The following is a 15,460-nucleotide window of genomic DNA, read 5'->3' on the forward strand; positions in this document are numbered from 1 at the left end:
GACCATAAATTATTCAGTGTCAGAAAAGTTTACATAAATGAATAGACAGCCTGCAAACAGAGTTTGTTTTCATGAACTGATATTTGATGATAACAACTGACTGTTGTAGAGTGTTTGGATTACTCTGTTACTCTGTGTACTCTTTTTATTTTTTATTTTTTTTTTTTTTTTGGATTGGGCATTTGGGGGGGGGGGGCTTTGAAAGGCTGTTAAAGGGTTAAAAAAAATGTGTGTCACAAAGTTTTGCCATTCACTGTAACTCCATACATTTTTGAAAAATGTTTTTGCAAACAAATTGTTTAATGATAATTATTAAATAAATAAATAAAGTGTATGTGTGTGTGTGTGTGTGTGTGTGTGTGTGTTTAAGCCCCTCAAAAAATCTTTAAATTAAGTTTTTTTTTTTTTTTGACACTTAGAAAAACATGGTTCTTTCAAAAGTGAACAGCAAATAACTGTCTATATAATTCATATTGGAGTTACAATAATAATAATAATAATAATAATAATAATAATAATATGATCATCACATCAGTGAAAAAAAAAAAAGTAACAACACAGAGGTTTACAAGAATAAAATTGTAAAACAAAAAATACTACAGTTCAAGCCAAATGCGAAACCTTGTGAAAGTCAGGAGTTCAAATTACTCGTGCTACAATTAAGTAACAACTTTAATTGCAGTATCCACAAAAAGCTTTCAACAATCCAATGAATAAAACCTAATTAGCAAACAAGCACTACACTTCTGTGCTGGTAGAAATGAACCTTTCAAACGGCTCTGTTCATTTCAAATCAACAAGCTAAAAGCAATATAAAGGGAGCCTTAATTATTAGCATTATTGACAAATGTGTCCAATTGCAATAATCACTACTTATCTAAAACAGATAGATGGCAATTCGCTCTGTAAACTGGATATTAATGTTACACTGAATGTTTCCTTTTGCATAGAGAAAGAACTAAAAGGTCTTTGTAGCTTTGCCATTACTTTGTCAGGAATAACAACAATGAAGCATCATAATTATAATGTTTGTTGACAGAATATGCTAAGTGGTTTCTGCCTTCACTGTGCTCAATGTTCTAAACTGTGAATTTTATTTCACCTGGTTAAAACCAAAATGAAGCTAATAACTTGACGAATGATCCCTACACAAAGTTCAGCCCCCTTGATTACTGTAACTAGCTCAGATAAGCTTTACAGAACGTCCCCTGGGTATATGTTCAGTTACAATCACTTCTAAAATGAAATTAAGCTTTTAAGATGTAAAGGGTGTGGATTATTGTGATGTTTCTATCAGCTGTTTGGACTCTCATTCTAACGGCACCCATTCACTGAAAAAGATCCATTGGTGAGCAAGAGATGTCATGCTAAATTTGTCCAAATCTGTTCTGATGAAGAAACTAATCTATCTATATCTTGAATAGCCTGAGGGTGAGTATATTTTCAATATATTTAAATTTTCTCTTTGTGTTATTATTATAAATGACCCAGCAGCAATGTTGCACTATATTTTTAGATAGTTTTAAATAAAAGTTATTATTATCCCACAGATTTACCTTATAAAATAGCAAAACTGTGTCAAAAATAAGATTGTAAAATGTAAAATAGGATTTTCAGCAGTTCTAACAGCAGGACTATAACATTTTAAGACAGAGAAAATTGTATATTGAAGTTAAAAAATTTAATATTTTAATGCACCATGTTGTTATTGTTATACATTATTCCTGGTACATATAAAGCTTTTTAATAATCTAACTGGCCTCAAAAAGTAGGAAGTACATTTGGTTCATACATTCGATACAGAAAGGTTATACGAAACCCTGCACAAGGTTCTCCCACTGACTTGCCAGTGACAACACACACACACATCTACCAATGAAATGCAGTCACCTGTACTGGTCAGCGCTGTCATATCTTCAGACTGCACACATAAGCCAGTGTGAGCTTAAGACAGTATCTAAGGACAAAGGGATCTTAATGATCACCTTATTTATTATTTCACATGGTAATAATGTAAAACATTTGGTTGACTAAGACAGTGGTTGTAATAGGTTAGTAAATTACACTTGTATTGCTGGCCATTTATTTAATTTACATCACTGTATGTCATTATGCATTATGCATTATGGATTATATTGGTAGAGTGGTACAACGATTGATCTTAAAGGCCATGTTGCAGGTTAACCACCACTTTCTACTAATGGGTACATAAATCACTCAAGATATGTATATAAATGGTCTTAAAGACCTATTTTTTGTGTCTTTGGTATTAACGTATTAACTCGGTGATGACGTCACGTTGGGAAGAAGTTGAGGAAAGGTAGCCTCAGCCTAGTATGATGCCGCGTTCCAGGCAACCCGTAACCCATGTTCCCTTTCAGTCGGTCACGTTCGACGTTACGAATGGGGATCTCGCCCGAGAGCCCAATCACCTTCGAGTGGTACAAAACGAGCCAATGGTTCACAAAGTACCTTGGTCTGCGGAATTTGCATCGCGAGCTCCGCCCCGCAGAGCGGGTATATAGGGAGCAACACGAGCAACTCGCATTCAAGCTTTCGCTTCGGAGCCGAGCACATCGCTTGCTGCAATCACCGGAGTGTTTACAAGCAAGAGCTGGTGTTGGTGTGACGGCGCGATTCAGTGGTTCGTCTGGGTTTCCTTCGACAGCTCCCGCATTCCCCTGAGCGCTTCAACACCCCTAAAAGAGCAATTTCTCTCACAAAAGAGATACTGGCCGATTTGCGTCTTTTTAAAGATGTCATTTCGCCCGTGTGTTTCTGGGTGCGGTCGATATATCGCTCCTCGTGATGGTCACTATCGCTGTGTCATGTGTCTGGGCTTCCAGCACGCTGAGACTGCGTTCGTGGATGGCTCATATTCTCATTGCGGGGACATGACCATCTCGGCGTTGAGATTGAGACTCGATTACCTTAAAAGGTATAGAGTCCCCTCTGACACACCCCGTTCTAGCTCTTCTTCTCGTAAGAGGGCTACTTCGGCTGGTGGCCAGGGTGATCTGAGGGTTACTGTGTGGGCTTCCCCGACGAGCGAACCTCCTCGGGCCACACCCCCCTCACATACGCCACAGCAGGTTGATTTCCTGGATGAGTTTGCTGGACCCTCTCAGGCTCCTGACATCTCATTTGGGGCTCGCGAAGAGGACCGTATGTCGATCGCCGCATCACAAGGCGGGCTTGAGTCCTCGGGAGATGAGGGTGCGGTTGCGTTACCTCCCTCGGGAGTGCCAGCGTTGTCCGAGTCCGATCCCGAGCTGACGGCCGTGCTTTCCCGGGCAGCGGAGAGCATCGGGCTTGAGTGGAATCCTCCACCCTGTCCCGAGCGCTCGAGGCTGGATGATTGTTTCCTGGGGGCTGCTCATGTGGATCGCCAGCACCCCCCTCTGGCTCCTTTCTTCCCGGAAGTGCACCAGGAAGTAACTAGTTCATGGAAGGCACCTTTAACTGCCCGAAACCGTTCTGGTTCTTCCTCCGCCTTCACTGCCCTTGATGGCGGGGCGGCCAAGGGGTATGCTGGGATTCCCCCGGTGGAGTGTTCTGTTGCGATGCAACTGTGTCCACAGAGCACCTCCGCTTCACGTGGTGGTCCCAAGCTGCCCTCCAAGGCCTGTAAGTTCTCATCCACACTTGTGGCAAAGGCTTACAGAGCTGCGGGCCAGGCCGCTTCTGCCCTGCATGCCATGGCCTCACTTCAGGTCTATCAGGCAAGCTGCTCCGGCAGCTGCACAACGTTGCAATAAAAGAAATAATCTAGTAACAATTCCATGCGCTCAGAAAGTTTGGCGTAACTTGCCTGTAACAGTACAAAGTCGTTCTTGCCTGTAACAGTACAAAATCGTTAGTAGTGGTATGAAATAGTGATTACGAGCTCAAAAACCTGCCTGGAATGCTACATTAGAACTAACGTTATAGAGACTTAATGGGATGAGGAAGAGGTGGCAAGAGCCAACATGTATGATGGCCCATAGCTGTGTAATTTCGATCGAGCCAGCCGTAAGAGGGCAAATGAGGAATTGCCAAAAACTGATGTCCATCAAAGCCTATGCATGGTCCGAGGAGAATGAGTGGAGAGTTGGTGAAGTGTCCTGGTGAGTTGCTATCATTTAGTTTCGCAGCAATGAGAACTGGAGCTAGTTTACGAGCAGCAGTGCACAATAACGACACACACACATATATTATTTTATTTATTTTTTTACTGTCATTGAGTAGCACCGAGTGAAAAAAATCTATGTTTTCTTTAAATCTAGTGGCAGTGCTCATGACATTAGTTCAGATAAGTACTGGTAACCTTTGTCATAGTGTCATAGTACTGGTAAACTTTGTCTTTGTCATCTAGAAATAGAAGGCATCATGCTAGTAATATGTCCGTTTCGAAGCGTTTATCTCTTCCTCCGGTGAAAATTTTGTTGCAAACGTAGCCGCATGTCTGTCGCTGTGTTTGGCAGGTGCTTGTGTGGGCGGTGCTGTCCCACGGAAACTGCGCTGAAAAGCTTGTGCTGTAGGGGAAGTGAGTGCGTTTGGGTCGCTGTTGGTCCATATCTCTCTATCTATCTGTCTGTCTATCTATCTATATATATAGTCTATCTATCTATATATATCTTTGTATTTATCTATTTATCTATAATCTGCGCTATCTGAATATTCTCGTCTACTACTCGTCTCTCTAGTCACTCTCAATGCTCTCAAGGCGTGCTTTGGTAAATTCTCTCCGCAACGTGATGTGATGCAATGCATTGTGGGGGAAAGGAGAACGCTGTAAGATAGTACCTACTTTTTCATATTATATTCTGTTTTGTGATACCCAACAACATAAAATACAATGGATAACAGTTTAAATGTTTATTACCAACAAGCACATTGCACAACTTATTTAAAAAATTAACCTTGCAACACAGCCTTTAAGTATATTTTGTAACTTTTGTAAAATAAACAATTAAGAAACTGCTGGGTCACCACTTGATACCATATATATACTAATAATGATCAAAATTAAGTTTTGAACTGGATTTTTGTGGGGTTTCTTTTTCTTTTTTTCTTTTATTGTACAATAGATGCAACAGCTAAAATCTTTGACACTCACACTACTGTTGGGAAATCCAAACCATAAATTCTCTTCCAGAACCTGACAACCTGAGGTGACGGTTCTGTCAAAAAGCAGGGCAGAATGTCATGAAAGCACTGAAGCTTATATAATAAAAAGTACCAAAACCCTCCTTTTACAGGATACCAGCCAAGACCCTCAGAAATCAGTTGAGGAGAGCATGCTTGACAGAACAGTGGAGCACCACAGTGTATCTGTGTAATATACTGAGAGATGCAGTGACAGTGAGCAGCACTAATCATCTCCTGTTGTTCAGATGTGTTTGGATTATTAAGTGTTAAAAGGCAAAAGTGCCTCTCTGTCATATCCGAAGAATGAACTCTAACAAAACAACGTGTAGATTATATCCTTCATGTTATTATTGAATGTCCTATAACATGTTATAAAATATAAATGAAAATGTTTTAAACAAAATTCAAAAATACCAAATAATAACCTTTCATTCAGATCGATTAACTTCTGTCATGACAGTCTCTTGTGTTATTTACACTGAATTTGAGCAGAGTGCTTATACAAATAGACAGATGAGAAATGAAGCATGCCAGGATTTATTGCTTTGGTGAGGTGTTATCGCCTACATGAATCCTACAAATATTCTGCAGGTGTATGAGGCAGCCCTAAGCTCTCAGCTTTATATCTTTCAGTCAGGGGACAGAGCAAAATCATCTGCCACTTGATAAGAAAATTCTCTTTTTTTTTTTAAATACAAAGCCTTTTGTATTTGACATTTTGTGAGGTGTGTGTTTGTTGGTTTTTATTTCATATCAGATCTGAAATTCAGATGGCAAAACATTCATGATTTATTTATCAATTGCAGTTACATTGAAATTCATACAGCAGTTTTGATTATGATTACAAAATGTCACTCTCTGTTTCTAGAGTCTCTATCTTTAAAAGAAAAGCATTATGTAATTTATGTTCACTCATGTGGTTCAAGACCTTTATTTATTTGCATTCTTCTGTTGAACACAAATTCATATATAAGTGGTACATTTGACTTGTAATCTGTTATAGTTTCATAATTAGATTTGACATTTAAACTGAAAATCATACCCTCCAACTTCAACTCTCAAAAATCATTCATTAACAGTCTAATTTGGCACATTATTAAAGAAAAAAATTGTGAGGAATATTGGCATTTGGAAATATTGTCATGTATTCTTTAAGGATTAACCACCTAAATGTTTCACACAAAAAATTACCACATGACTTCAGGAATATAGAGTATGAATCATATGAACAACTTTTATGGTACATTTATAATGCTTTTCCGTCATCATCATGAGCTTATGATTTTATCACTATGTACAGTGTGAGCATTCTTCAAAACATTTTCTTTAAGAAAGTCAATTATACGGATACACTTTAAAAACGGAGCACTTTAAAGCATGGAAATCAGCTAATTTAAATAACACAATAGCACAAAATAATTGTGTTTAAAATGTCTTTAAGATACACTATCCAACTAATTGTTCTTCAAAAATTACTCACAAAAATGTATTTCAGTTGATCCACCGAAATAATTTCAATCCAGTCTTGTTGGAAAAAACATGCCTGCGGTGATATTTCTATATTTTTCTTTTTTTAATATTTAATACATATTTTGTACATATTTTAATCTACAGTGAGTGGGGCTATTTTGTCTGTAACAGATGAATGTGAATAGATATGTTGTTGAATGTATAACAGCATTAAGGAAAATGAAATGCCACTAAAAGCTTAATGCTCTAGTGCATTTAATAATAACATATCACTAAACCCTTCCATAAACCTAACCGATAGTGTTAACAAAAGCAAACATGACCTAAAACACGTGTGCTGAAGCAACCATGACATTTCATCTTGCCTCTACAAGTCTAAGCTCTTTAATCATGACTGTTGTTTCGCAGGATATGTAGCCGAGTGCTTTGGATTGCGAAGTGCATAGCTATACCAGGTGAGTGACCAAGCAGGGTTTACATATGGAGCTGGTTATTTGATGCAAACATCAAAATGTATTAGTTTACTAACTCATACAATGTGGTTATACTGTTGTGAGGTTATAACGTGGTAGTACATAATCTGCCCAAATAATTATTTGCATGAAAAGCAATAAAAGTTGTATGTGTTTCTTCCACTAGCGTTCATTTTAGTTAAAAACTGCAGTGAATTACATTTATATTAATTAAAGATAATGTGTATCATACTTATAGTAACATTTTAGAGGGAAAAATGACCAACCATGTAACAGATCTTACCACTAACCTATGAGAAAAACACCAAGCTTAATCTGCACCAGACCAGCAGGACAGGCCTCTTCTGATTCATAACCTCAAATTAGAAACTACAGAAACTGACTCATCTTTATAAAGACACCGTTGGATAAACAACACTCGAGACAGAATAGGAAGCTTTTGTACAGGCACTGAACTGGGTGTTGCTTGTTAGTGATAAGATGCTGGATGTGTTTTGAAGGCATACAGAAAAAGAACAGACATTGGTTTGACTGCATGCTGCCGGGAGAGCCGACACGCCTGATTGGACAACAACACCAGAGATGAAACCATAGCAATGCATGCTGGGAACACTCATGGTGTGCGTGTGTGTGTGTGAGTAAGTGTGTGTGTGAGCGTGCAAGTGTGTGCACACTCACCTCTCTCCACTGCTTGGTCTCCGCACCCTGAGTGTAAAAGACACACACTGTGAAAAGGGACAAAAATAGCAAAAATTAGTGCTACACTCTCAGAAAAAAGGTGAAGCTGTGATTGGGGTGATAACCTTTCTAATAGTGATGCACCGAAATGAAAATTCTGGGCCAAAACCAAAGCTGAAAATTAAAGCTACACTTAGCAAAAAAAAAAAAAAACATTTTTAGTTGTTCATATAATTCAACTGCACATAAGGCAGCTTCTATATATATATATATATAGTGTCAATGATCATTTTTTGGACAACTGTCAGATCAGCAGTCTTCCCCATGATTATATATATGATTATATATATATATATGAATAAATATATATATATATATATATATATATATATATATATATATATATATATATATAGTGTCAATGATCATTTTTTGGACAATTGTCAGATCAGCAGTCTTCCCCATGATTGTGTAGCCTAGTGAACCAAACTGAGAGACCATTTTGAAGACTCCTTTGCGGGTCTTTTGAGTTGATTAGCTGATTGGAATGTCACCATATTTTAATTTAGTTGAGATAGTGAATCGGTGGGTTTTTGTTTAAATGTAAGCCAAAATCGTCAAAAAAAAAAGACTTAAACTACTTCAGTCTGTGTGCACTGAATTTATTATTTAATACACTGAATTACTGAATTACTGAAATAAATGAACTTTTTTTCTAATTTATTGAGATGGCACATGTGTATCTTTCTAGGGTTATTTTGACTAGCTGGATAGTATTTATGGACAATGAATGCATTTTCTGGTGCAAATGTAACATTATGAGACGTGTTTACCAGGAGATTTAATGACATCTTTCTGTAGTTGAAACACAGATCAAAACACTGAGCATTGCTTGATACATTTCAGTGAATTGTACAGTTTCTTTTTTTCCAGCACCTTCTGAAGCTAATTATGTTTATTTCTTGCTATTACTAGTAATGAAAAGGAAGAGATGATTGATTCACATACTGCTTAAACCGAGCTGCTACAGCAATCTGTCAAGTCACATTTAAAGAACATCAAAACCTCATCTATAACAGAACATACTACAGTAAAAGATTGGTTTTGAGATTTAAGAATCCATTTGATTATCGGTTAATAAATCAGTATACTTAATCAATCACTAGCATCCACACAGCTGACATGTTTACCTCTTGTAGTTTATCCACAATGTGTAAACAAATCAACATAAACAGAGACAAAAGCACCATCAGAGAAATGCTAATTAAACAACACTGTTTCAATTACTATAGCCCACAAAAACTATTTCATTCAAAACCAAAAATTACTGTTTTGACCAAAATGTTTGTGCACCCCTACTTTCAAAAGATTCTACTATGTACAATTTAGTTGCTAATATGCACCTAAATACTTTCTGCTTAGTACTTTCTGCTCAAAGTACTAATATTTACCATTTAGGGGTAAATACGGTACAAATATGAACTTTTATACCTCTAATAATTTTGTATCTAATAGTGAACTTCTCAAAAGAAGCATTCCAAATCTGAAACCATTTGATAGTTTTGTGTGAAAAACAGGCTAGTGCTGTCAAAAGTACCAATTTCAATACCAGTCAGTAATGAAATTTTCTTCCATTCCCCACTAGAGTGCTGTTGAGCGGATTCTTAAACACTGATGATTGGCTGATTGGTTGATAACTGAACACAATTGCCAGTCAGCAATGTTTACGAATCCGCTCAGTTTAAGAATCCGCTCAGCAGTGCTCAAATGCTAGCGGGATATGGACATTCCAAATTTCAATACTGACTGGTACTGATGTCAGTACTTTTGTCATCTCTAAAACAGATAATAAAAAAAAATTATTCACTGAAAATCTGCACAAGTCCATTCAAATATATTGCTTTAAAATGCAACACATCGGTGACATTATTAACAAACAGTAGGCATGGGAAATATAACTGTTTTGGTATTAGTATTTAGTATTATTTAAGTATTTGGAAATCAAAAGTGGAATTCTGTTGCCAAATGCTGGGATCATTAAAAAAAAAAAATGTGGTAGCATAACATCAATTTCTTCTTTTAACTTCTATTTCTGTATAACAATGTGTATCCATATGGCGCTTTTAATATGATCTTTATTTATGTTTATTACGTAGCCATTATGATTTCAATGCATGCTTGAAAAGAAATCATACTAGTTTGAAAGAATATGAGGGTGAGCTGAATTAAATATATATATATTTTATAACCCCTAGTGGATGAGAAGTTAAGAGATATTTTTTTCAGAAAGAGAAGAGATTGAAAACACTGAAACTCCATCCAACTCTTTCTTTTCTCCCTCTCTCTTTTTCAGCTCAATCTGTCAGTTCTCTTCAAAGGGTCTCTATGAAACTTGCTGCCATTGCGCATTTGAGTTCATGTTTCATTCAGGATCATTGGAGTCCTGCAGAGCATTGTAGATGAGAAGAACTCATCAGAATCACGCTGATGTTTGATGAGAGGCGAAAGACAAGAGATTAGAGAGAAAAGGAGTGGGGGACGCTAATTAAACCAGAAAGAGTATAAAATGAAGAGACGTTAGCTCTTTCACATTAGCTGTTTCATTTTCCATTGGCTGTACTCACATGGATCAGATTTGGAGAACGTGTCTCTGTCTAAAAGATTCCTGTGGAGAAAAAAAGAAGAAAAAAAAAACAAGATCAGTATAATTCTGACAGCACGACTAAATGCTATCAGTGACACATTGACATATGAAACTATTGAAGAGGCTTTTTGACAATTTCATTAAACTGGCTTATTAGAATATCCAAGTGGATATCAGGATAAAGGTTCAAGATGACATCAAGAAATGTTGACTATGAGCTCCCCCAAAAATACTATAAGGGGATTTTCATGTTTAAACCCTGCTTAAATAACATTACATTTGTCATTTCAACTACTGTAGCAGGGTTGTTGCTGCTCAGAAACAAAATTTCACTTTCAGTGAAAGGTAAACTTATGTCTTATGAAACAATATGTTTTTCCCTCAACATTTAGACAGGCTCATATAACTTCACTACTTAAGAAACCGACCCTCAACCCATCTCTTTTAGAGAACTACAGACCAGTTTCCCTTCCTACTTTTATTGCAAAAACACTTAAACGAGCTGTGTTCAACCAAGTCTTTGCCTTGACAGCAACAAATCTGGCTTCAAGAAGTGGACATTCAACTGAGACCGCCTTGCTCTCAGTTCTTAAAGCCCTAAGACCTAAGATTTTGGAATCCAAATCTTCAGTACTTATCTTGTTTGATCTGTCTGCTGCTTTTGACATGGTTAACCGCCAGATCCTCCTGTTATCCCTACTGGGAAAGGGCATCTCAGGAACCGCACTCCAGTGGTTTAAGTCAAAGTACCTTGGAGAGGTGAGATGTCCAAGTCACAACATCTAACTACTGGGGTGCCTCAGGGCTCAGTTCTTGGACCAGTTCTCTTCTCTGTCTACATGGCATCATTATGTTCATTAGTTCATTAGGTCATTAGGTCTACATGGCATCATTAGATCATTAGGTTCTGTCATTCAGAAACATGGCTTTTCATAACCACTGCTATGCTGATGGCACTCAATTCTACCTCTCATTCCATCCTGATGATCCGAATGTAACTGCTCACATCTCAGCTTGTCTATCCGACATTTCTTGCTGGATGAAGGACCATCCCCTTCAACTCAACCTTGCCAAGCTGCTTGTGGTTCCAGCAAACCCATTGTTTCATCACAATTTCACCATCATGTTAGGCACATCAACTATAACTCCTTCACAAACAGCCAGAAACCTTGGAGTTATGATTGATGATCAGCTAACTTTCTCAGACCACATTGCTAAAACTGTCCGGTCCTGTAGATTGCTTTATTCAACATTAAGGGCCCTATTTTAACGATCTGAAACGCAAGTGTCAAAGCGCGAAGTGCAAGTAACTTTGTGGGCGGGTCTCGGCGCTGTTGCTATTTTCCCGGCGGGATAAATGGATCTTGCGCCCAGCGCAAATCTAAAATGGGTTGGTCTGAAGTAGCTTCATTATTCATAGGTGTGGTTTGGGCGTAACGTGAAATAAACCAATCAGAGCGTCATCCAACATTCCCTTTAAAATCAGGTGCGCAAGTTCCATTATGGATTGCTATTATTATGGCGTATTTACCAGGCGCACGCCAGGAGCGGTTCACAGCCGAGGAGACTGATGTTCTTGTAAGAGCAGTGAAAGACAGAGAAGTTGTGTTGTATGGGGATGGGAGAATAATTAGCCTGAATAATTTGTAAAATAGATTTATGCCTATTTTTTCACATCTTCGTATCACACCACAATGATTTCCGTCATCTCATGTGTTAAATTTTTTTTAGTGTAACAATTTATGATTTGCAAAAATAACTGTTGCATCTGTGTAGATTACATGAGCAAAGTGTATGCGCGTTGTGCACGCTATACATTATGGTCAAGCATGCGCCCTTAAAATAGCATAATGAACAACGCGCAACGCGCCACTGACTTTAGACTAGGTTTTTTCTGGTCAGTGGCGCAATTGTTTAATGGAACAGCAAAATAGCACCAGGGATTGTTTGCGCCGGAACACGCCTCCTTTTTTGCGCTGAACCGCCCAGGGAGCGCAAGTTCATTCACTAGTTTAGCGACGTGCTTCTGTGGAGGGAAAAGCGCGCTTTGCGCGGGTGCAAAATAGGAATGACACATGCGTCGGTGTACAAAGTCAATTGCGCTGGGTGCAAGATAGGGCCCTAAGAAGATCAGGCCCTTCCTTGTACAAGCTCTTGTTCTATCCAGGCTGGACTAATGCAATGCTCTCTTGGCAGGTCTTCCAGCCAGTTCTATCAAACCATTACAATTAATACAGAACGCAGCAGCAAGATTAATTTTTAATGAGCCAAAAATAATACACTTCACACCTCTGTTTATCAATTTGCACTGGCTTCCAATAGCTGCTTGCAAAAAAATCAAGGCATTGATGTTTGTCTATAAAACCACCACTGGCTCTGCACCCCTTTACCTATATTCATTACTTCAGACTTACTGTATGTGCCTTCTAGAAGCTTGTGTTCTGCAAGTGAATGTTGCTTGATTGTGCCATCCCAAAAAAGCACAAAGTCACTTTTACGGACTTTTAAATTAAATGTTCCCTCCTGGTGGAATGACCCGCCCAACTCAATCCGAGAGTCCTTAGCCATCTTCAAGAATCGGCTTAAAACACATCTCTTCCATCTTTATTTGACCCTCTGACTTTAACACTCACTATTCTAATTCTATTCTTTTAAAAAAAAAAAATCGAACTACCTTTCTAATCCTTTTGTATTCTGTCTGTTTTCTTTTCATTTATTATACAATTAACAAAAGCAAAAATAAAATAAACAAAATAGACCTCTAGAAAATAACACTAGCTTGATTTATTATTTTCTGTTTTCTTTTTATTTATTATATTATTTATAAGCCCTTGCTATGTACTGTGTTTAAGCTAGCTGAGACTAGTTATAGCACTTGTATATAATTGCTCTTTTGTTGATTTTGATTGCTTCCTCATTTGTAGGTCACTTTGGATAAAAGCATCTGCTAAATTACTAAATGTTAATGTAATGTAAATGTAATAGTATAAAAATGAAAAATGCTGCCTTCCAATCAATTCAATAACCAATTTTATTAACCTTATAAGCATGAAAATAATATTAGGTTTAGTTTAAAACATTGAAATCTATACCGCTGCAAATCTGACACTGATATATGCTATAAAACAATGGATAATGACACTGTAATTTACTTTCAGCAGACTTTTACAAAAGTTGCAGTCGCAATATTTTGTGAGGACATACATCAAAAATCACATGATCAATGACAAAATTACTCATATTAATGACCATCTGTACATTTGGCTTACGGCCCTTCGTGAAGGTATTCACTTAAATTTTTATATATAAGTGCTGTCAAACAAATGATCGCTATTAATCTCATCCAAAACAAAGGTGTTCATTTACTTAATATTATGTAAATTAACATAATATTAATGATAATGTGTGTGTTCTGTGTATATTTATTATGTATATATAAATACACACGCCTATATATATTTAAGAAAAATGTTTATATATATTACATTATATATTAAAGGGTTATGAAACCAGCTGTTTCAGAATGACTTGGTTACGTATGGTAACCCTCGTTCCCTGAAGGAGGGAACGGAGACGTCACGTCGATGACCAATTGGGATATCACTTTGATAGACTAATCTACTTCGAGTTTAAACTAAACGAGTCAATGCACATTGGCATGCAATTATTGCATCTAGCTGCCGCTGATCACAGCATGAGTATAATAAGGCAGCAGGTGCAATGCATACCAGGTTTTCACTGAGGAGCGGAGCCAGTGACCCAGCGGCTTAGCGGTGGTATAGCAAACGTGGCGACGGGACATCTCCGTTCCCTCCTTCAGAGAACGAGGGTTACCATACGTAACCCAGACGTTCCTTTTCAGTCAGTCAATCTCAAAGTCACATCGATGACCAACAAAATTGGGATCCCTACCAAAGCGCCATGGGTGCTGCCCCTTCCAGTGCCCTGTGTGAGCCGCCTTCACTCCTATTAGGTGTAGGCTGGGGCACAGAACAAGTAGTTCCACTCACCATTGTCAAAGCATTACCTCACTAGGTGAGATTGGATAACACTGGGAAAACTAACCTGTTCTGCTTGGAACAGGGATGCTGCAGAAGCCTCATCCTTCACGAAGGAGCAAATACACATATAGCATCCATTTAAGTGTATATGGAAAAATTTGAAGTGATTAAAACCCTCTTGGAAAGGAGGATACTGGCTCTACACGAAGGCTATAGAACCTATCAATCATGTTAGGGGTCACCCAGCCTGAAGCTCTACAAATATCACGAGACAGCGCCCAGGAGGATGCAACACTTCTAGTTGAGTGAGCTCGCAACCTGAATGGGCAGGGCACACCCTGGGCCTCATAAGCCAGGGTTATGGCATCCACAATCAAATGGGCCATCCTCTGCATAGAGACAGCTCAAATGAATGCAAAGGCTCAAATGGGCCCTGTTGTAATGATTTAAGTGATTTTAGAGTCAGGTCCCAAGAGGGCTTGGGGGGGGGGGGGGGGTTGGGCAGGAAGGATTTAACCACCTGGCACCTTTAAGGAACCTGATGATGAGGTTGTGCTTACCTAAAGGCTTCCCATTGATGGGGTCATGGTACGCAGCAATAGCAGCAACATGGACTTTGAAGGGTGGAGGGGGACAACCTTCGCTCCGGCCCTTGCTGAAGATAGGAAAGCATGACCACAATCGGGCATTTCGGGGGTTCACTCGGCAAGAAGAACACCACTCAACGAACAGGTTCCACTTCAAGGCATAAGCGTGTCTCGTAGCTGGGGCTCTTGCCAAAGTGATGGTGTCAACTACCCTCCTGGGGTAGGTCACCTAGAACCTCCGCGTCCCATCCAGGGACCAGACATGGCAGTGGCTCAGTGGTTCATGTAGGTTGTCTACAAACCGGAAGGTTGGTGGTTCGATCCCCGGCTCCACCTGACCAAGTGTCGAGGTGTCCTTGAGCAAGACACCTAGCCCCAGCTGCTCCCGATGAGCTGGATGGCGCCTTGTATGGCAGACACCGCCGTCGGTGTGTGAATGGGTGAATGTGAGGCAAATTGTAAAGCGCTTTGGATGGC

General features: G+C 38.7%; 1 protein-coding gene across 1 annotated transcript in view; it reads right to left on the minus strand.

Annotated features, from left to right (window-relative positions):
• cpne5b (copine Vb) overlaps positions 1-15,460 on the minus strand; it is a 144,067-nt gene that overhangs the window by 96,824 nt on the left and 31,783 nt on the right. Inside the window, exons 2-3 of the mRNA XM_026242455.1 lie at positions 10,376-10,416; positions 7,752-7,798 (exon numbers count right to left, since the gene is read on the minus strand). Coding sequence (XP_026098240.1) covers positions 7,752-7,798; positions 10,376-10,416 — 88 coding nt within the window. The remainder of the gene's footprint in view (positions 1-7,751; positions 7,799-10,375; positions 10,417-15,460) is intronic.

Source organism: Carassius auratus, unplaced genomic scaffold, assembly GCF_003368295.1.
Source record: "Carassius auratus strain Wakin unplaced genomic scaffold, ASM336829v1 scaf_tig00001591, whole genome shotgun sequence".
Taxonomy (NCBI): Eukaryota; Metazoa; Chordata; class Actinopteri; order Cypriniformes; family Cyprinidae; genus Carassius; species Carassius auratus.